General features: G+C 36.3%; 1 protein-coding gene across 8 annotated transcripts in view; it reads left to right on the top strand.

Moving 5' to 3' along the window:
• MYO9A (myosin IXA) overlaps positions 1–24,027 on the top strand; it is a 235,527-nt gene that overhangs the window by 173,033 nt on the left and 38,467 nt on the right. For all 8 annotated transcript variants that reach the window (XM_047767208.1, XM_047767209.1, XM_047767211.1 and 5 more), the window contains 7 exons: positions 2,022–2,134; positions 5,856–5,998; positions 7,723–7,946; positions 8,742–8,858; positions 10,674–10,862; positions 12,690–12,737; positions 21,897–22,008. In XM_047767208.1, coding sequence (XP_047623164.1) covers positions 2,022–2,134; positions 5,856–5,998; positions 7,723–7,946; positions 8,742–8,858; positions 10,674–10,862; positions 12,690–12,737; positions 21,897–22,008 — 946 coding nt within the window. The remainder of the gene's footprint in view (positions 1–2,021; positions 2,135–5,855; positions 5,999–7,722; positions 7,947–8,741; positions 8,859–10,673; positions 10,863–12,689; positions 12,738–21,896; positions 22,009–24,027) is intronic.

Genomic DNA, 24,027 nt, shown 5'->3' with positions numbered 1-24,027 from the left:
TCCTCTAGTAGTACTCATGAAGGGCCATCAATATGGAATTCCCTGCAAACTTCCTATAACCTTGTTTTTTTTTTAATTTTTTTTTTATTCCCCCAATACATTTTTTTTCTACTGTACAGCATGGTGACCCAGTTACACATACATGTATACATTCTTTTTTCTCACATTATCATGCTCCATCATAAGTGACTAGACATAGTTCCCAATGGACTAACCTTGATTTTTGAAGGGACGTCTTGGCTGCATATGAAGTCCATGATTCATATTTTATTTCCCTAAGTTTTTTGAAAATGCTATTTTACTATTGTCTTACTTTGTTATTTTGCTAAGTCTGTTATTGCAGTCTGAATCACTTGTCCTTATGAGTTATTTAATCATGTTACTTCAGTCCTTCAGAATTTTTTCTTTACATTTAAAGTTTAGGATATGTCTTTAAGTTGATCATTACAGATTAATTGTCCCTCTGTCAATATGTTAATTCTTGTCTTGCTCTATTTTTGAAAAGTTTTTCTGGATTATAGTTTTAAATACTGTGTTCAATTGTTTTATTTTTCTTATTTAGAGACTGCAATTACAAACAAGTTTTTTTTCTTCTTTTCCTGTATTTCATTTCACCTATCTTCTCTCTGACTCTTTTTAATGATTTATTATCACTTTATATTTTTTATTATCTTCTTGCCTTTGTCCCCTTTAAATTTTCTACATGTGCTTTTTATACCTCCGTTATAAGAATGACTTGTAAGTTAGTCTTCATTTCTCTTTTTTTATATCTTTCCTGAGTTCATTCAAGTCTCATTTCTTTCTGATTTTTATTCATTATCTTGTTTGTTTGTTTGTTTGTTTGTCTTTTGAGGGCCCCACCTGCGGCATATGGAAGTTCCCAGGCTAGGGGTCAAATTGGAGCTACAACTGCTGGCCTATGCCGCAGCCATAGAAACATGAGATCAGAGCCATGCCTACAACCTACACCACAGCTCATGGCAACGCCAGATCCTTAACCCACTGAGCGAGGCCACGGATCTAACCTGTGTCCTCATGGATGCTAGTCACACGCATTTCAATTGAGCCACGATGGGAACTCCTATTCATTATCTTGATAACTGTTCTTTCATATTATTTTGTCTGGGCTTTTGTTTATTTTATATTTGTTTTTGGTTGTTTCAGGCAAGAAGATAAAACAGATCCTTATTCCATCTTGGCCAGAAGCAGAAGTCTGTTCTTTAAATTTTAACGACTCCTGATATTTACTATTTCTATTGATAAGGCCATAGTCATGGAGACAAAATAGGCTGAAAAAAAAGATTATAACTGTAGGCAAATGAAATATTAGACAATGACTTGAATAGGTAAAATAGTATAGTGTCCTCCAAATAGTATTGTCATTAAAGGGGCACATTGTAAACAAATGGAACAAGAATTATCAACTAAAATTCAGGTCCCAATTTGATAGCCATATAAGTTGTTCATAATTTAGACTATTAGTGGGAATAATGACCTTTATTCTTTGGTTTTTTGTATCTTCTTGTGTTCTAGCTCTTTTAAATCCTTTGACTATATATAAGAATCTGTAACAGCAAATTAAGCCATAAAAATGATTATCTTTTTTTTAGGGGCAAATAAAAGAAGGTATGAAAGACTATACTTAGTATTCTAGATTTGATAGGTCCTGGATCATTTTTCTGTATCTTTAGATGTTTTTGATATTTTTTTCTTTTCCACTTGATATTTTTTTTTTCTCTTTCTCCCACTCGATATTCTTTTATTAAATTGTCAGAAAACATGAGCTGGTAATTCCTGTTTATTAGCATTTTTACTGACCCAGGTTCTCTTTACTTCAGATTATGAAGTTAATAGAATTTTTAGGATGTATTTCAGTTAATCTCTGAATAATATGAATGTATTTTTGTATATTTTTAATAGGTATAATTCTCAAATAATTCTGTAACCTGAGTTTTAATTACAGTGTTATGATATAGTTAGTTACTTGGTCTTAAAGTCTTTCACATATGTAATTATTACAGACATCACAGCGATTTTCTTCAGTTGATGAAGAAGCAAAGCTTCATAAGACCATGTCTCAAGGAGAGATTACAAAGTTGGCAGTGAGACAGAAGTCTTCAGATTCAGATATAAGGTATAAAGCATACACTGAAAGTTAATAGGGGTAATATGATTTTATTGACTAATAAACTATAGTTAAATACTGAGCATCTTTTTAAAAGCATAATTGACAGAACAGCTGTCAATTTTGAAAGTTTTGAAATTTACCTATTTTTCAACAAATAGTACCTTCTGTGGGATAGGCACATAAATAGTTTAGATTCATAATGAGTTTTATCTTTTTTTTTTTATATGTTTAGCAGTGTGATTTGACCAAAGTCTTAAAATCATTATAGGACTTAAGATGAGACCAGATGAGACTGAAAATATGTTCCAGCTCTGGACTTGGATTCTTTTCTATACAAATGGAACTGGAAAAGACGCAGGAAATAATTCTGTTCCCTTTATGAGAGTGTATGAAGTTTTTATTGGTCAAGAATACATCTTTGTCTGGAGTTCCCGTTGTGGTTTAGCGGGTTAAGAATCCACCTAGTATCCATGAGGATGTGGGTTTGATCCCTGGCCTCGTTCAGTTAGTTAAGGATCCAGTGTTGCTGAAAGCTGTGATGTAGGTCACATATGTGGCTCAGATCCCATGTTGCTGTGGCTGTGATGTAGGCTGGCAGCTGCAGCTCTGAATCCACCCCTAGCCTGGGAACTTCCGTACGCTGTAGGTGTGGCACTAAAAAGAAAAAGTAAAATAAAACATCTTTGTCCCTTAATTGTGTTATGTTAGGAAGTTGGGCTCTCACTGAACACTTTAAGTCACATTGAAATCTATCTGGTTCATAAGCCTTTTATTAAAGATCACTTTTTCAATGACTATAGAGGCATAACGGAAGGTACCCCAAAATCTAGAGCAGATTATACTGGAGGTCAAATTTTGGGAAACAAAATATAACACAGTAGAAGAAACATTCAGCTGGAGATAGCTAATTTCCATATCTTCCTAAAATGACAACACCTATATAGGACAAAAATGACAAAAACAAAATAACACACAATAATAATAAAATTGTGAAATCCAAGAAGTAAATAGACAAATTTTAAATGTCTTAATAGATGAGAGAGAGCTGAATCCTAAGCCAACCAGGTAAAGCTGAGAAAAAAACATCTGGTTGCCTGACCTTTCCCAGTCCTAGCAGAAAACAGGAAATTTATTTTCTGGAAAGGATAACAGAAGATTTCTGTACTTTGAGGTTGCCAAATGCAGTGCAGATTGGGATACACATTTGGAACAGGGGGATTTAATGAACGTTTACATATCGAATGTTAAGATCTCCCAGCTTTTTTCCTGTGTGCAAATTCCACATTTCACATAGCCTCTAAGCAGGTGATTCAGTCTTTAGGACTTTCATCCAACCCTCAAGGAAAGATCTAAAGATAATGGTTTCAGGGGACCCTACCACGATGACCACAGTTTGGAAGCCCCACCAATGCACACCAGAACTTCCATGCAGCTTTTTTATACCCTGCTTTTGGTCCCCACACATTTGAGCAGACGTCTTAAATGAAAGAACTAAAACTAGTGGATAAAATACACAACTTGGAAGAAATAAGCTATACAGGGGAAAGAAAACTTCAGGACAGACAAATACAACTATTAGCAGACTTTCTACATAAATAAATATAACTGCATTCATGAAACCAAACAGAATGCTTTAAAGAGAAACATTCATAATAAAAAAACATTTGAAAATTGAAACTACGGTAGCATAAAGAAGTCTGAAGAGTTAGAAAGAATGTTGAGAACATTTCTTAGAAAGTTAAGCAAAAAGACAGAAGGAAGAGACAATAAAAGATAAGAAAATTAGAGGAGCAGTTCAGGACATCTAGTGATCCATTTATAGGGACCCTGGAAAGATAAAATAAATGGAGGGGAGCAAATCATTAATAAAGTAATTCAAATAAATTTCTGAGAACTGGAGGATTTGAGTTTCTAGATCAAAAGGGCCGGCCCAACATAATGGATGAAAATAGACTCATACCAAAAGACATGTCATTGTAAAACAAGAGAGACAAAAGAAATCCCCATTATGATGGTGAAAGTAGCCTTTCAGATGATGGTTGTAAAGCAGCTACTGGGGAGGAAGCCTGCAAGGTTAGAGCAAGTTAGAAAGCTCTAGGAAAGATTTCTTTCAGAACATGAAAAACCGATGGAGTACTTACTATGTTTGAAAATATTAAAAGGAGATATTTACAAATAGGGACACACTTGGAGGTGAATTGAATGTTGAAAATGAGCAAAGTGTTTATAAAAAAAAAAACGTATTAGCTCTAGAAAATATGGGTTATTCAGGGTACTGTATGTCTCAAATGTGAACAATAGTGAGTACTACTAAAAGAAAATAAATAGTGAGTACTACTAAAAGAAAATACTGTGTACTGATCTAGCTAAAATTATGATTCTCTTGGGGGGATGTCTGTGTTTGTGGAGGGTGTACACTGAAATGGTGGAACATGCTTAATTATTATCTGGTATAAGTATGATAGCAGTATGAGTGTGGTAAATATTAAAAGAATTGGTTAAATAAATTCAGAAGAGGAGTTCCCGTCGTGGCGCAGTGGTTAACGAATCCGACTAGGAACCATGAGGTTGCGGGTTCGATCCCTGGCCTTGCTCAGTGGGTTAACGATCCGGCATTGCCGTGAGCTGTGGTGTAGGTTGCAGACGCGGCTCGGATCCCGCGTTGCTGTGGCTCTGGCGTAGGCTGGTGGCTACAGCTCCGATTCAACCCCTAGCCTGGGAACCTCCATATGCCGTGGGAGCGGCCCAAGAAATAGCAACAACAACAACAACAACAAAAAGACAAAAGACAAAAAAAAAATAAAAAAATAAAAATAAATTCAGAAGGGTTGCTGTAGGTAGCAAAAAAGGAATGAGATTAGCAGGAGAATGTTGTCATTTGTAATAAGCCTCATAGAAAAACTCTATAATATACAGATGTGTAAGTTTAGTGATAAGCTAATAAATAATAAGCTAAAAAAATTAGGAATCATGTTAAAAAGAACATGGGCTTCAAAACCAGATTGACCTGATTTTAACTTCCATCTCCATCAGTCCTCTGAGCCTCAGGTGTCTCGTGTAAAGTTAGGATAAAAATACCTGTTTTATCATGGTAGTTGTGAAAAGTAGGCATCGTATGTAAGGCATAGTGACTAGTTCCTAGAAGATGCTCAAAAAAACCTTTTTTTTTTTTTTGGTGGATTGGATGAACATACAAAGGAACAAACAAATCAGCGTATAAGTAAGGCTCCTAGTGTGGGGTTAGGATACATGATACGTGGTCAGTAAATGGTAGCTGTAATTATCTCAGGGTATTTCCTTGATTTATACGATGGGAGGAAGTGTATAAGCACTAAGAATAGCATATAGCATAGTAGTATGAATCTCAACTCACTGGCTATGTAACCTTGAGAAATTACCTGATGTTTAAGCCACCAGTTTGAATGTAAACTTGTTACACTTAATTAAGATAATTCTATATAAGTAATTATGCCTGGAGCATGGTAACAACTCACATAAATGGTGGTTTATTTAATATCTCTGGGTCTCATTATTTCTGTTCAAGATGAGGAAACTATCATTTACCTTCCAGATGAAATTTAAATGTACAATTGATATTAAACTTAACTGTGAAGGTCAAATGAATTAATTCACATGAAAGGTGTTTATATAACTTTAAGTGATGTACAGATATTGTCAATAGGATATGCAGATTTCCATTTTTACCTCTGTTTTTTTTTGTAAATAGACCTCAGAGAGCTAAGATGAAATTTTGGGCCAAAGGCAAACAAGGGGAGAAGAAGACCACCAGAGTGAAACCTGCCACCCATTCAGAGGTCTCGGAATTCTTTGCTGGCTCAGATGTGATTCCAACTCATCAGTTTCCAGATGGTAAAAATGGACAAAGGGTGGAGATTGTCGTCATAGTTTGTTTACTCTTTCTGAAAGTTTTGCTATTGCTCTAGTATTCATAATGGTAATCCTATTGGCTAGATATTCTAATGAGGTGCAACCAAGATTGTTAAATCCTTCCTTAACTAAGAATTATAAAATTACATTTTACCTATAATAGAAGTTTCAAGGAAATGTTACACAAAACAGTGAAGGAACAACAACTTCAAGAATGATCGTAAATCTTCAGTTAGCCTCAGTTTTCTGAAGTGTAAAAATTCAGCCATCATTCATTCACTTAACATATATTATTAGTAAAAATTAATAACATCAGCTAATATGTGAGTGCTTACTATGTACAAGGCACACTATACTAAGTATATTATATGTATTAACTCAGTTGGTCCTCATAATTTTTTGAGGTTGGTATGATTATTCCCAATTTATAGATGTGAAAACTGAGGCACAAAGAAGTTATTTGCTTTTATATATATAGTAATTGGCAGATCTGAGATCTGAATTCAGGCAGACTAGTTCCAGAGACCACATTAACCACTGTGCTAAAATTAAGTGCCTACTCTGTGTCAGAGCCTGGGACTTTTTAATGGTAACTGTTATTTTAACTTTCGGGGCATCACTCATAGCACATTAGAAAGTACCCAACAGTTAGTTCAACTGTTGAGATATGGCCTTTCTAAATGCTAGAATTACTAACTCTCCAAGGATTCCAGTAGTCCCAGTATTAGAAGATTAGCCCATTTTCCCTAGGTCCTTGCTCAAATTTATATGAAAGTTTTAAATTACTATGTAAAGTTTCCAGCTGTCTTCAACAGGGCTATATATCAGAGATGGATATGTGGTAATGAGTGGGTAAAATACCAGTGGATGGTTGAAATATTGAATAAAATAGAAAGAGATCCTAGGAAGTTATTTTAAATAAAGAGAACAGGCTCAGTTAAAATAAGTAAACAAAACTTGTCACATCTAAGATAAGATAAAAATAAAGGGACAAAAGATAAGGTAAAGATAAGATAAAGAGAGGAAAATCATCAAGCTTCACATAGAAACAGATCAGCCAGATGAAGGCACCTGTGTGTCAGAGGAGGAAATGGTAGAAATTTAATTAGAACCCTGTTTTTCTGCCTTGTGGCTTTGCTTATATAACTTTGCAAACTGTTAGGGATAAAACCAGTAGTACATTAAGTGAAAACTACAAGTTCAGTTTGGAAAATAAGGTTAATTTGTAAAAAACTAAATACTTTTTTTTTGTGTGTGTCTTTTTAGGGCCACACTTGTGGCATATGGAGGTTCCCAGCCTAGGGGTCAAATCAGAGCTACAGCTGATGGCCTACCCCACAGCCATAGCAATGCAGGATCCGAGCTGTGCCTGTGACCTACACTACAGCTCACAGCAACGCGGGATCCTTAACCTATTGAGCGAGGCTAGGGATCAAACCCTCAACCTCATGGTTCCTAGTTGGGTTCGTTTCCGCTGCTCCACGACGGGAACTCCGAAAAATGGTAATTCTTAACTATATTTTCTGTGCACATGTTCAGTCTGGATTTATTGGCTACCTGCTTAATCTCAAACATTAATGTTATGTTGCTTTTCAGGTATTTACATGTTTCCTTCAGAGACTTACTAAAGAAACTTAAAAAGAAGAATATGGAGATTTCAATATTTTTACTAAAAAAATTTTGTATACTTTATCTTTGAATTATAGAATTAGCTCAGAATCACCCAACACCTCCTTTGAGTCCCGAATTGCCAGGAAGTTGCCAGAAAGAGTTCAAAGAGAACAAAGAGCCTTCTCCAAAGGCAAGGCGCAAACGAAGTGTGAAGATCAGCAGTGTGGCCTTGGAGTCTGTGCACTGGCAAAATGACTCTGTCCAGATCATAGCAAGTGCCAGTGATTTAAAAAGCATGGATGAATTTCTTCTGAAAAAGGTACATTTTGCCTGCTCAGTTAGGCTCCTGAGCAGCTTTAACTGTGGACTACTTATGTATCAGGATATGCCTCCTAAAATATGTAATAATAAATCAAGGTTACATGTGCTTCAGTAAGTTAGATGATCTGTTCTTTACCAAAAAGTTGCAATAATTGGATATACATGAATCAGACTGGGTTAACAGGATTTAAAGTTTTAGGCTTTACTGTAGACTTTAGTTTTATTACAGTAAAAAAAAAGCTGTCATCTTGTATTCTGTATATATATGTATATGAAGGTGAGGCTTGTCATTGCATGCTTTGAGTTGTTTTTCTGGTAACACAATTGCGGAATTATACAGTGTTAGAAGGAGCCTTAGAAATCATCCAATAGTAATAAAACTTTCGCTATTTAGTCATGCTTTCACCTGGGTCCCATAACAGTTTGCCCTTTTTTGGACAGTCATTATTAAAGAAATAGTGGAGTTCCCATTGTGGTGCAGTGGTTGATGGATCCAACTAGGAACCATGAGGTTGTGGGTTCGGTTCCTGGCCTTGCTCAGTGGGTTAAGGATCCAGCGTTGCTGCGAGCTGTGGTGTAGGTTGCAGACGCGGCTTGGATCCCGCGTTGCTGTGGCTCTGGTGTAGGCCAGCAGCAAAAGCTCTCATTCGACCCCTGGCCTGGGAATGGCCCTAGAAAAGGCAAAAAGACAAAAAAAAAATTAAAATAAAAAGAAATAGTATATTTCCACTGCGGCATTCACTTGCTTTCAGTTAGTTGACTTGTGTACAAAAACTCTTTCTGTGGTCCTCAGATGAATGACCTAGATAATGAAGACAGCAAGAAAGACACACTGGTGGATGTTGTATTTAAAAAAGCTCTGAAAGAATTTCGGCAGAATATCTTCAGCTTTTATTCATCTGCATTGGCGGTAAGTGGGACTGTGTCAGGAGATAATCTATAGTTCAACACATGAAAAATTTGGCAGTGCCATAGAAAAATAATACAGAGGTCATGTTTAACAAGAGATCTCTTCAGTTCCTTGTTTTTGCTTTAGGGATAGGGAAAAGCTGACTGACCTCAGATTAATACTGTCCTTGAATTTCCTTGAGCAGTTTTTTTTCCCCCTTATATTCTTAAGATAGTGAATTCAGATATTCTAGGTATGATTCTTTTCGTGCTCTACTATTTTGACTTCTCATAATCCTTTTAATCTCTGGCTCCAGCTTCTAATTCTCATTTGTGTTGGAATTATACTTTTTTTATTTTTGTCTTTTCTAAGGCTGCTCCCCCGGCATATGGAGGTTCCCAGGCTAGGGGTCGAATTGGAGCTGTAGCCGCCGGCCTACACCACTGCCACAGCAACGTGGGATCCGAGCTGAGTCTGCAACCTACACCACAGCTCATGGCAATTCCGGATCCTTAACCCACTGAGCAAGGCCAGGGATAGAACCCACAAACTCATGGTTCCTAGTCAGATTCTTTAACTGCTGCACCACGACGGGAACTCCCGGAATTATACTTTTTAATTCAATGGAATTATAGAAGATTATGTTCACTGATTTCTATATATGGATTTATATAATCTTCAAATTTACCTTATACCTTCATGTGATTTTGGCCATGTTTTAGAAAATTTATTATTGGTGCTAAAGTATGTAATGCTTAATGCTTTTGACCTGTAGGATCTTTATTAATATCTCTGAATTGTGTTATTTATTCTATAAAAAATTTGTATTTAATTGGTTTTTCTTTGTTCAGCCTATAATTTAATGTGAAAAGAGAAATCAGGAGAACTTTCCTGTTTATCTTCTAGTCCATATAAGATCATTTTGCCTTTAAAAATAAGAACCATAAAAATCTGAGAGCAGTAATTTTAAGACCATAATAAAGTAGTAATCAGGCTACGGCAGATGACTAGGATTGAGTAGGGACAGTGTTGGCCATATTTTTCTAATCCTGCCAACTACTTACCATGCTCTTCTTTTTCTTTCTCTGCTTCATACCTATATTTTCTAAACTAGGGACCAGTACACTTTGAATCATATAGGAAGAGCCAGCATTATAAAGTAGAGCTTATAGTGGTTTTTTAACTCTGGATCAAAGAGGTTCAACTTCTAATTCTGAGAAGGTGAAAGAGAAATAAATTCTAAATGTATATGACATGTTTTGGTCACTTAATTGCTGTTTTTTTCCTTTCCCATGAAGACTCCAGACCTCATTTAAATGCATTAAAAGGAATTCCATATAGATTCCTCTGCAAGTAATATGGTATTATTTTAGGCATGTCACTCTTTGGAAAAATGAATCAAAGTAAAGGTTACCTAATGTTTCACTAAGCAAAAATTCAAGTATTCACTCTTTCACTTTAAGAGTGGAACTATCTAAACGAGATTCATTTCTGGGGAGATAGGTAATTAGCAGGGATGCAAATAATCTTTATAGCTAAATTTACTTATAAAAAGCCAGACTTGAGGGAGAAATTCCCAGGACATTATCCCATTACCACGTTGTTTGAACTGTTAGTTATTTTACTAAAATTTAGCAGGTTTTATTCCGCAGACATTCCATAGTGGAGTGAGAGTTTACAAGTACCGTATAACCTCACGGACATGCCTATTAGAAAGTATATCAGGGTTCTAATTTTTATTCAAAATACTACCTAACAAAAGTCGAATATTGTGTTTTTCTATATTTAAAAAATTTCTTCATGAAACCTTACATTTTTTCTCTTATTGCTCTTTAGATAGATGATGGGAAAAGCATACGGTATAAAGACCTCTATGCACTATTTGAACAGATTTTGGAAAAGACCATGAGGCTTGAACAGCGTGATTGGAGTGAATCTCCAGTCAGAGTTTGGGTCAACACTTTTAAAGTGTTTTTAGATGAATATATGAATGAATTCAAGACTTTGGATTATATACCCACAAAGGTAAATATATTTTGATTTCTGTAAGGATTCAGTTATGAATTCTTTTTTGTTTTGTTTTGTTCCTTTGTTTGCATTTTAGGGTCGCACCCGAAGCATATGGAAGTTCCCAGGCTAGAGGTTGAATAAGAGCTGCTGCTACCTGTCTACGCCACAGTCATAGCAATGCAGGATACGAGCTACATCTGTTATCCACTGCTCACTGTAATGCTGGATCCTTAACCCACTGAGTGAGGCCAGGGCTCGAACCCACATCCACATAGATCCTAGTCTGGCTCGTTAATTGCTGAGCCATGGAGGGAACTCCCAGTAATGAATTCTTCCAGTCATGAATTCTTAAATAGTCTTTTTGGAACATCTGGTATTTGAGAAAAACATTACACTGAACATGTCAACCTAGCACTGCTTTAGATCCAACAAACTCCATTCTGTCTCAAAAGTTCATGAGACAGTATTCTAAACCTTCTGCAGTTAATACAGTCTTCACTGAGTTAAAATATAATGTTGTGCCCTCAAGATTATACCCTCAGCTTTGAAAGACGTCAGTACGTGAATTTCCTTTTGAAAAACAGTGGTTAAAGATGTGATTCAGGAGTTCCCGTCATGGCGCAGTGGTTAACGAATCCGACTAGGAACCATGAGGTGGCGGGTTCGGTCCCTGCCCTTGCTCAGTGGGTTAAGGATCCGGTGTTGCCGTGAGCTGTGGTGTAGGTCGCAGACGCGGCTCGGATCCTGCGTTGGTGTGGCCCTGGCGTAGGCCAGTGGCTACAGCTCCGATTCGACCCCTAGCCTGGGAACCTCCATATGCCGTGGGAGTGGCCCAAAGAAATAGCAAAAAGACCAAAAAAAAAAAAAAAAAAAAGATGTGATTCATTGTGTCATCTAGTGGCCTTTTATATAAGGACCCACGAATTATATTTCTCTTTGAATTAGGTTTTAGGAAAATGCATATTTCTGGAATTCTATATAATAGTAAAAACCTTTCCTGGTACTACTTATTGAGTACAAGGAATTATACTAGGTGTTTGATATTTATTGTTGCTTCAGCCCTATTAAATAAATACTGTGAAATCCTTATTACAGAAGAGATAGTAGGCTTAGAGAAAGTTGTCAGTGCATTTTCTTTCAGTACCCCAGCTGAAATAATTAGGTATCTAATTATTGGATATCTGGAATACTGTTAATCCTTTTTATTGTTTATGTCCCATTTATTTTTATTTATTCTGGTATCTAGATTTATAAAACATCTTAAATGATTTTGAAGTAATCAGATAGATATAAATCCTTGAAAATTCTTTTGTTCTACATCTAAGTTAAGGTCTTTATATTATAACGAAGAAGATTCTTACTAGGCTTAGACTACCTTTGTTTATAATTTTAAAAGGTTGAGATTGTTCTCTACCATATTTATCAGGAAATGTCATATGCAAAGGAGCTTTTCCATGTTCCAAATGATACCTTGTTTACTTAGCTCTGGGACAGGGAGCCAAAATATGGGATGGAAAGTGCAGTCTTTAAAATTAATAAATAATTAACGAGTAGAATGAAATAATCATTTAAATTAATATGATGTGGCTTCTGGACAGAACTGAGGTTTAAAAAGACAATAGCTTCTAAAGTATCCTTCCATTCTGTTGCTTTTATGAGCACTATGTTTTACTAAATTTAATTTTTTTCTCACATTTGCTTACTAGCACTGCACATTTCCTCTTGAAGAATAAAGAGCTGCTTATTTTATTACCTGTTGAGCAAAAGTCTCAGCTTTTGCAAAGAAGTAAGAAAATATGTAGTCTTTGTTGTATCACAGTTTCTGTATTTCTTTACCACTAGGTGCCAAAAACAGAGAGAAAGAAAAGAAGGAAGAAAGAAACTGACTTAGTAAGTTATAATCTGATTTTTTTTTAAATTTAATTTATTTATTTATTTTTGGTCTTCTTAGGGCTGCTCCCACGGCATATGGAGGTTCCCAGGCTAGAGATCAAATCAGAGCTGTAGCCGCCAGCCTACACCACAGCCACAGCAACACAGGATCCAAGCCACATGTGTGACCTACACCACAGTTTATGTCAATGCCAGATTCTTTTTTTTTTTTTTTTAATTTATTTTTTCCTGCTGTACAGCATGGGGATCAAGTTACTCTTACATGTGTACATTTTTTTTCCCCACCCTTTGTTCTGTTGCAATATGAGTATCTAGATATAGTACTCAATGCTACTCAGCAGGATCTCCTTGTAAATCTATTCTAAGTTTTATCTGATAACCCCAAGCTCCTGATCCCTCCCACTCCCTCCCTCTCCCATCAGGCAGCCACAAGTCTCTTCTCCAAGTCCATAATTTTCTTTTCTGTGGAGATATTCATTTGTGCTGGATATTAGATTCCAGTTATAAGTGATATCATATGGTATTTGTCTTTGTCTTTCTGACTCATTTCACTCAGTATGAGAGTCTCTAGTTCCATCCATGTTGCTGCAAATGGCATTATGTCATTCTTTTTTATGGCTGAGTAGTATTCCATTGTGTATATATACCACATCTTCCTAATCCAATCATCTGTTGATGGACATTTGGGTTGTTTCCATGTCCTTCAATGCCAGATGTTTACCGCACTGAGCAAGGCCAGGGATCAAACCTGCATCCTCTTGGATGCTAGTCAGATTCATTTCCACTGAGCCATGATGGGAACTCCATAATTTGTTTCTTTTTTATGTTATAAAAAGTAATTTTTAGACCAGCAGTCTGAGGTATACAGTGTTTATGTGGGTATATTTTAAGGAGTAAGTTTATCAGATGCCTAGGAGGTAGTCATTTATGTCTTTACAAAAATTTATAATGACAAATGTGTCTTGAATTCTTTGACTTAACTTGTTATTAATGGTGGATTCCTAAAATGGTAGAAAACTGAAAATGTTTACTCATGAAAGGTAGAAATATGATTCCTTTTCAGAAGTGGAGATGGAAAAGGAGTTAAGAAATTCTCCCTCCCTTCTAAAGGATATGAGGATTTTACAAATATAAGTACTGTAATCCAGAAGATATTCCCAAAGGCATTTGAGCATATTTTTACCATTGTTCATGTTCTTATCTTTTGTATTATGTATCTCTGTTGCATACTTTACCATAATTGTTACAATTACAAGAATGAGTTAAGCCTTAGTTGAGGTCATAATCTGCTAGTGGAGGCAGACATTTAGAAAATTACTACATTCAGGATTTCCCATCGTGGCGCAGTGGTTAACGAATCCGACTAGGAACCATGAGGTTTCAGGTTCAGTCCCTGCCCTTGCTCCGTGGGTTAATGATCCCGGTGTTGCCTTGAGCTGTGGTGTAGGTTGCAGATGCGGCTCGGATCCGGAGTTGCTGTGGCTCTGGCGTAGGCCAGTGGCTACAGCTCCGATTCGACCTCTATTCTGGGAACCTCCATATGCCGTGGGAGCGGCCCAAGAAAGCAAAAAAAAAAAAAAAAAAAAAAGACAAGAAAGTATAAAAAATAATAATAATATAATAAGAAATTACTGCTTTCAAATATGATAAATACTATAGTAGAAATAAAGTGCTGTTGAAATAAAAGAGAGAAGGAAGGAATACTTTATAGAAGAAAAGACGTTTTGCTAATTCTTAACAATTGAGTAGTAATTTAGACAGGCAGTATCTCTAGCTGAAAAGAAAGAGTATATCCAAAGATACCTGTGTAGAAAACCTGGCATATTGAGCTGATGGCTTCACTTGGCTCAAATATTGCATGCTTATATGAGAGTGGCTGGAAAAGTATGTAGAAGTCTGATCAACACTCTAGTTCCAAAATATATCTAATTTTTGACCATTTCATGCTGTCCACTGCTATTACGATCATCTAGAATACTATGTATAGTCTATTAATTGGTTTGCCTTCTTACACTCTTCTCCCTTGAAATAAATATTCTGTATAATAGCCATAGTGACTGTTTAGAAACAAAAGTCAGGGACATGTTCCTCCTATACTCAGGACTCACGTTACTTGGAATAAAACCCAGAGGTCTTACCATGCCTGTAAGACTGGACATGATCTTGACCTCTCTAAGCTTCATTTCCTCCCATTTTCCCCAATTCCCTCTGCTTCACCTGGATTTGCTGCCACCACTTCCTCTTCCTTCTACCCCACCTGTTTCCCCTCCTTCTCACTTCCTTACTTTCCCCTGAAAATGTTAAAAAACCTGGATTCACCCCTGATAATGGCAAATTCTAATTCTAGATTATTTACTGTTAACCTTATTAGTAAATCAGGATTGTAAATCATCCCTTGTTACTTGTAACCCAAATTCTGAGGGTTTTTTTTAGATCATTGCTTTGTCGGTTTTCCACTATGTATATTAGAAACTTGATCTGACTCTGTTTTAGCATGATTTACCTATTTAAAAGTTTCTTTCTTTTCATAGGCACAGAATCCTGAAATTAGTATATCTAAGCCCTTAGCTTGGCTTACTTTTGTTCACCAGTGGACGATTTCCCTATTGAGATACCTTAGACAATTTAAACCCTGAGTCCCAATGCCCTCATGTACATAATAGGAGTACATATTATATAATATAAGAGTATATAAAATAGGAGCAATGCCATCTACCACTGAGGATTTTTGAAATTGTGTATGAAGGACAGGGTAGGGAAAGTGGTATTTAGATCTTTTATGTATTTTAAGCTGTATAAGAGTAGTCTTTTTCATGTCTATATGGGAAAGAATAATACCTCAAAATAAAAATGAACAAAACGTGATGTTAAAAAAAGACAATTAATTAATTCCAGTAGCTATTATAATTCAGGGATTGTGATAGGTACAGGTCATAGAAAGTAATGTTAAGAAATAGACAAATACTAAGCACCTATGGTCAACTAGTCTATGACAAAGGAGGCAAGAACATGCAGTGGAAGAAAGATAGTCTTTTCAAAAACGGTGCTGGGAAAACTGGAAAGCTACATGTAAAAAAATGAAAATGGAACACTGTCTAACACCATACACAAAAATAAACTCAAAATGGATTAAAGACCTAAATATTAGGCCAGATAGTATAAAACTCCAAGAGGAAAATATAGGCAGAACACTCTTTGACATAAATCACAGCAACGTCTTGTTTGATCAACCTCCTAGACTAAAGACAATAAAGACATAAATAAACCAGTTGGACCTAATTAAACTCAAAACGTTTTGCACAGCAAAGGAAACCATTAAAAAAACAAAAAGACAACCTAAGGAATGGGAGAAAATCTTTGCAAAAGACAAGAGCCTCATCTCCAAATTGTACAAACAACTCAACAACAGAAAAAAACAATCCCATTGAAAATGGGCAGCAGACCTAAATAGACAGTTCTCCGGAGAAGACATATGGATGGCCAACAGGCACACGAAGAAATATTCAATATCATTAATTATTAGAGAAATGCAAATCAAAAAACTATAATGAGGGACCTCCTCACACCAAACAGAATGGCCATCATTAGCAAGTCAATAAAAACAATTGCAGGTGAGGGCGTGGAGAAAAGGGTACGCTCCTTCGCTGTTGCTGGGAATATAAATTGGTACAACTACTATGGAGAACAGTATAGAGATTCCTCAGAAAACTGAATGTAGAACTACCATATGATACAGCAATCCCACTCCTAGGCAGATATCCAGACAAAACTTTCCTTGAAAAAGACACATGCACCCCTATGTTCATCGCAGCACTATTCACAATAGCCACTACATGAAAACAACCTAAATGTCCATCAGCAGATGAATGGGTTAAGAAGATGTGGTACATATATACAGTGAGATACTACTCAGCCATAAAATAAACTAATTTCGATAATGCCATTTGCAGCAACATGGATGGAACTAGAGATTCGCATTCTAAGTGAAGTAAGCCAGAAAGAAAAAGACAGATGATATCACTTATTTGTGGGATCTAAAATATGCCACAGATGATCCTATCTACAAAACATAAACAGATCACAGCCAAGGAGAGCAGACCTGTGGCTCCTAGGGCGGTGGTGGGAGGGAGTAGATGGACAGGCAGATCAGGGTTTTTGGATGCAAACTGTAATGTTTGGAATGGATGGGCAGTGGGGCCCTAGTGTACAGCACAGGGAAGTTTGTGTGATTTGGGTCACTTTGCTGAACAACAGAAATTGAAGAAACATTGTAAATCAACCATATTTTAATTTTTTAAAAAAAATACATGAATAAATGTTTATACTTGTTAGTATTCAAATTAAAATGAATAGGGATTTTCTCTACTTTGTCCATCCATGAGCAAAACTCAAAATAAATTAGTTACCTAGTTTGGAAAGACATATAAATATATAGATTCCTTTCAGTACTGCAAATAAGGGAGTTATTTGCATAACCTTCTAGGAGAAGTTACTTTAGTAATGATTTACTGAAAGGCTTAAAAATACTAAAAACAGGGGTTCCCATAGTGGCACAGTAGAAACGAATCCGATTAGTATCCATGAGGATGCAGGTTCCATCCCTGCCCTCTCAGTGGGCTGGGAATCCGGCATTGCCACGAGCGTGGTGTAGGTAGAAAACATGGCTCAGATCCTGAGTTGCTCTGGCTATTGGTGTGGGCCAGCAGTTGTAGCTCTGATTCAACCCCTAGCCTGGAAACTTCCATATGTTGCAGGTGCGGCCCTAAAAAAAAATGAAAAAAAAAATTAAAACAAAAATGAAAAACTTTGACCTAGCGATTCTGCATCTAGAAATTTATCCAATGGATATATCTATTGGTTCGCATTGTCATGTACAGGCTCTTTATTGAAGAAGAATTTGTAATAAACAAACTGAACAGTTCTAAGTCTCTAAGGAAATGGTTAAATAAATTAGATACAGCTCTCGGGAGTTCCCGTCGTGACGCAGTGGTTAATGAATCCAACTAGGAACCAAGAGATTGCGGGTTTGGTCTCTGCCTTTGCTCAGTGGGTTAAGGATCTGGTGTTGCCGTGAGATGTAATGTAGGTTGCAGACACGGCTCAGATCCTGTGTTGCTGTGGCTCTGGCGTAGACTGGCAGTTACAGCTCCGATTTGACCCCTAGCCTGGGAACCTCCATATGCTGTGAGAGCGGCCCAAGAAATGGCAAAAAGACAAAAAAAAAAAAAAATTACATACAGCTATATAATAGAATACTCCTTGGCACTAAAGTAAAAGAAGCCATTCTCCAAGATGTTTTGTTAATTAAAAAGAGCAAGAAGCCAAATGCTACATAGAAAGCAACTATTTGTATATTTTTTGAAAAGCAAAATACATTTATGTCTATAGTCATACCCACACACAAAAAATATCTGAAAGTATACACAGGAAATAGGTATCAGTGATTATTTCTAAAAGAGGAATTAAGAGTTCCTGTTATGGCTCAGCGGAAATGGATCTGACTAGTATCCATGAGGATGCAGGTTCAATCCCTATCCTTGCTCAGTGGGTTAAGGATCTGGCATTGCTGTGAGCTGCAGTGTAGGTTGCAGATGCGGCTCATATCTGGCATGGTGTAGGCTGTAGCTGTGGTGTAGGCTATTAGACCCCTAGCCTGAGAACCTCCATATGCCACGGGTGCAGCCCTAAAAAAAAGACAATAAAATAAAAAGAGGAACTAAACATTTGGAGATTGGAGTCCAGAGGTAAGAGAAAGTCTTATTTTTCATTGTATTCTATTTTTGCACATTTTGATCCATTCAGAATAAAGTAATTTGTAAATGAAACTAACTTAATCTTAAAGTTCCAGTAGAGAAATGTGTATGTCTGTGATTTAGTTTCATTAAATAGAAGGATGTCTGTATGATAAAATGTCAATATCTGGGAATATTTGAGACATCACAGAGCAAGGATATATTATAAAACTGTGGGATGGATGAACTGTGAGTTAAATATTTTTCATTTAATTAGTTGGTTATTTGATTAATTTATTAAGACATAAATGATACTAATACTCTCCTACCATGTATGTATGTATGTATGTATGAATTTATTTTTAAAAATCCAGGTAATAATTGACATATAATGTTATACTACTTTCAGGTGTACATCATAATGATTCAATATTTGTATATATTATGAAATGATTACCCTAAGTCTAGTTAACATGTCACCTTACATAGTTATGAATTTTTTTTCTTGTGATGTGAACTTTTAAGATTCTCTCTTAGCAATTTTCAAATATGCATACCGTGTTATTTACCTTAGTTACCTTGATATAGATTATCTCACCATGACTTATTTATTTTATAACTGTAAGTTTATAAAACTTTCCCACCACGTATTTTAAGGCTGTCTTTACCTATCTGCTTTGAGATGACACTCTTTTTACATTCTAAATTTCCCTTTATGCTTGTATCTTTTTATCCTGTTCCATTAGTTGATCTGAATATTCATGAGCCAATTCCACTACTTTAATTACTGAGCTTTTATTATGTGTAATAATTTAATCTTTTCATCTATTCAAGTCTATTTCTGTGTCTTTTAAGAGGCTTTTTTTTTCTTTTCTCTTTTTGTCTTTTTTTGTTGTTGTTGTTGTTGCTATTTCTTGGGCCGCTCCTGCGGCACATGGAGGTTCCCAGGCTAGGGGTTGAATCGGAGCTGTAGCCACTGGCCTACGCCAGAGCCACAGCAACGCGGGATCCGAGCCGCGTCTGCAACCTACACCACAGCTCACGGCAACGACGGATCGTTAACCCACTGAGCAAGGGCAGGGACCGAACCCACGACCTCATGGTTCCTAGTCGGATTCGTTAACCACTGCACCACAACGGGAACTCCTTAAGAGGCTTTTAAAATTTTTCATATATTGCTTTTTACTACTTTGTGTTACATTTATTACTGTATTTTATCTCAGTAAAGATAATCACTATAGTTGACAGTATATCTTTCTATACTCTTCTGTACTTGTATAAACTTTTTAATCTAGTGGTTCTCAAAGTATGAAATCTAAAGGGGTTTCTGGGACACTTTCAGGGATGTTGAAACATCAAAACTATTTTCATAATAATAACCACATTATTTTCCTTTTTCACTGAGTGGCACAAAGGCATTCATGGGTAAAATTGCTGACAAACTTAGCACAGATCAAGGCACTTGATACTTCTCAGGGGAATAGGAAGTATGCAGTAGTGCATATGAAGACTGTCTCCAAAAAATCACTTGTACAGTTGAATTGTAAGCTGATCTTGCCTCTTTGAAAATTGTACCTAAAATCATATAACATAAAATTTACCATTTTAACCTTTCTTTTTTTTAAGGGCCTCACCCACAGTATATGGAGGTTGCCAGGCTAGGGGTCGAATCAGAGCTGCAGCCGCTGGCCTACACCACAGCCACAGCAACATCAGATCCGAGCTGCGTTTGCGACCCACACCACAGCTCACAGCCAGGCTGGATCCTTAACCTGTGAGTGAGGCCAGGGATTGAATTTGCATCCTCATGGTTCCCCCATGCCTGGGGAAACCACTCATTTACTTTTTTTTTTTTTTTGCTTTTTAGGGCCGCACCCATAGCATATGGAAGTTCTCAGGCTACGGGTTGAATCAGAGCTACAACTGCTGGCCTACACCACAGCCACAGCAATGTGAGCTCCGAGCCACGTCTGCAGCCTACACCACAGCTCCCGCAATACTGGATCCCCGACCCACTGAGCAAGGCCAGGGATCAAACCCGCATCTTCAGGAAACTAGTCGAATTCTCTTCTGCTGCACCACAACAGGAACTCCCACTCATCTACTTTCTATATTTAAGGATTTCCCTATTAAAGACATTACATATTGGTTCAAACAAACAAACAAACGATATTGGTCTTTTGTGTCCATCTGCTTTTACTTAGGCTAATATTTTCCATATTCATCTATGTGGCATATATGGTACTTCTTTTTTATGGACAAATAATATTACATTGTGTAGATAGACTATATTTTATTTATTCATTCATTTGTTTATGGGACTTCAGGTTTTCTATTTTGGGCAATTAAGAGTAATGCTACCGTGAACATTTGTGTACAACTTTTTTATGTCAATGTGTGTTACAAGCTACTGTTTTCATAGAACACCACTTTTATTAACAATCTGTATTTATTCAGACTTCAGTATTTGGCAGACATTTTCTGAAAATGAACAAAGTGACCCTGTCAAGGACATCACCTGAGAACATTTGTTATCAGTGGTAAATTGTGAGGTTTTAATAAAGCAAAAATTACAATTGTGGAAAACTTTTATCGATCACTACGAGCATGACAATTTTCCGGTAGTTTTCTGATGAGATATATCTGTGGTGATATGAAGGAATGTGACTTTTGGATAATGTGTATGAAATGTGTCAACATTTGATAGAGCTGCACAATTCAAAGAGCCAGTATATTCTTTCAGCCTACGCCACAGCCACAGCCACGCCAGACCTGAGCCGGGTCTGTAACCTACACTACAGGTCACATCAACACCAGATTCTTAACCCACTGAGCAAGGCCAGGGATCGAATCCACAACTTCATTGTTCCTAGTTGGATTGTCTCCGCTGTGCCACAACCAGAACTCTGAAAGAGCCAATATTTTTTAAATGGCTAGTCAGCCCCTGCTACTACACTGTCAGTTCCATTGCACTACAGCAGGAAGTCCTTGTTTAATGCTAATTTTAAGTGTATTGGATAGTTAAATCTTTTTCAGTTTTAATTCCTAACTCATAACTCATAAATAGAAGTTTCTTGAGATCAGTTATTGTCAAAAGGGTAAAACATTCTTGAGGTTAAAATTATCATTTGGGAACCACTGTTTTTAACATGCTGATTCAGAATTTTTTAAGACAGTTCTTACATGTTTGTAGCATTGTTTTCTGATTTTCAAGTAAGTTGGTCTTATCTCTCTACTAGATTGTTAGCTTTCTAAAGCAGGGACCATATATTTTACCTTTATTGCATTTTCAGGTCAGAATTTTCCTCTTAGAATAAGTGCCCATTGAGACAACAAGGACTTGAAAGATTTCCCATTGCCTGACATTTTAAGGCAGCATTTACTATGTTGGCTTTAACATAAATAGCTATAATTTTTCATTCAGGTGGAAGAGCACAATGGTCACATCTTCAAGGCTACCCAATATAGCATCCCTACATACTGTGAATACTGTTCTTCTTTGATATGGATAATGGACCGAGCCTCAGTTTGCAAATGTAAGTATGAGAGATCTTTGAGGAATTTTTTTAACCACTCAATACTTCTATTTCCATGAGCTTGCTTATATCTTCTTTAACATAAAGGAATAATTCACACTCCCTAATTCTTTAACTTCATCTTTCATTGTATTTCCTTTTACCTGCTCTTCATAGGCAAATAAGACATTTTGGCATTCTTTGGTCACTGTATTTGCTGCTCACTCTGTCTGAAATGCTTTTCTCCTAGATGTTAGTGTGACTTACTATTTCAGTTAACTCATGTCTCCACTCATATGTCGGAGAGAGCTCTTTCCTTACTTTCCTGTCTAAAATGCCACCCTGTCCCCAATTTTCTATCCCTTTATTCAGCTTTTCTAGTCTTTATAAAGTACTTGTTAGCATCCAAAATTATGTTAAGTATTCATTTGTTTTCTTGTTTGTCAGTGTGTCCCACTAGAATATGTTCTCTAGAAGGTCAGGAAATTTATCTGTCTCTTCTGTATCACCAGTGCCTAGAATAGTTCTGGCACATTATAAGTTTTAATAAATATTTATGGATGGACCTATGGATGGATAGATGAATTAATGGACAAATTCTTGAATTATAAGCGTAAAGTAACTTTTTTCTAATATACTCCTTTCATCAGGACCTTTAAATCCTAGAATGTGTGTGAAGATTTTTTGAGTCAACTTGGTTCTATCTTACAGAGGACCTTTAGCTTTCACTCCTCTCATTCCATACATTTGCTGTAGTGCTTTTTAATAACTCCATGAGCATTTGTTTACTAGTGGGCCAGAACTGAATGAATGAAGTATTAGGAAGGGCTGGGTGGGTCCATGACAACAGGGAGAAAATCATGTTCATCATAGCGATATCACCATGAATGCTGGATATACTCACTTGTTCTATTGTTCAACAGTGGTTTTCCTTTTGTTTTCTTATCAGTAGAGTTAAAAAAAATTACAGTGAGAGTGAAATAGGAAGTAGTTTGCCATGTACTTGACTGTTTAATGTTAGTCTGATTCCTGTAGGTTTGGTATAATTTTCTTGGTTATCTGAAACTAAAAATGTGAAGAATCTACTTTTTTATAACCTTGGTGTGCTTGGTTTGATTTCTTAATAGAATTAACTAACATTTTTTGTGGTTAAACTGGTGATTTCACCAGTATAGTCATATGGCCTCTCCTACTTGATCTTGGCCTTGAAAACCCCTCAAGTCCTACTTTAGAAATTTCAGGAAGGATATTTAGGTGTCGATATACAGGAACCAGAGCTGGTGTGCCAGAATGACATAGGCCAAGTGTTTTCTCAGTAGCCTTCTCTCAGCGTGCCCTTCCCATTAATACTGCCTAGCTACCCTATTATCCCCTGTTCGAAGAAATTATTTCTGCTCCAAACCTTTGCTTTAGCTCATCTTCCCAGTCACATCTGATAGTCTTTAAATTCTGGTTCCTCAGAGCTCTATTCTGAACCTTCTAAGATAGTAAATAAAGCCTTTCTTTTATCTTAATTTAAGCTCTGAAATTTGTTTTTATTTCACTGTTTTTTTAACAGTAATGCATTTCTTACCCATTGGAATGATTCTTAATAGGTATTTCTGGCATTTTAGCATATTGTAGAGCATATGTAAGAGGGGAACATGAGCACCAATCTGTGAGGCAAACCACAAAGATAAATACTCTGCTGGAATGTGGTAGGGCCAAGGAAGAGGGCTGGGCAGTTTTGAAAAAGTAAAAAGCTTTTTCATAGACAGTGGTTAGAAATTTCAACTATATTTTCAACCTCATTTTTCTGAAAAGAATGGGTTAAACACCTTTTTCATTCTCATACCATTATACACACACACAAACTAATACCATTATATATAGAGTATATATGTATATATATATATACTCTCTATATATGCTATATAGCTATTATAGCATTCTCAGATATAAAGAAAAAAATTTATCTTCAAAATAAAGCAGTAAACTTGTTAACTCATAGTCACTGATATACAGACTTCTGAAAAATACTACATTCTTAACCTGTTTTTC

This window comes from Phacochoerus africanus, chromosome 2 (assembly GCF_016906955.1).
Source record: "Phacochoerus africanus isolate WHEZ1 chromosome 2, ROS_Pafr_v1, whole genome shotgun sequence".
Classification (NCBI taxonomy): Eukaryota; Metazoa; Chordata; class Mammalia; order Artiodactyla; family Suidae; genus Phacochoerus; species Phacochoerus africanus.
The sequence above is the reverse complement of the archived record's forward strand: the minus strand, read 5'-3'. Positions and strand labels throughout refer to the sequence as shown.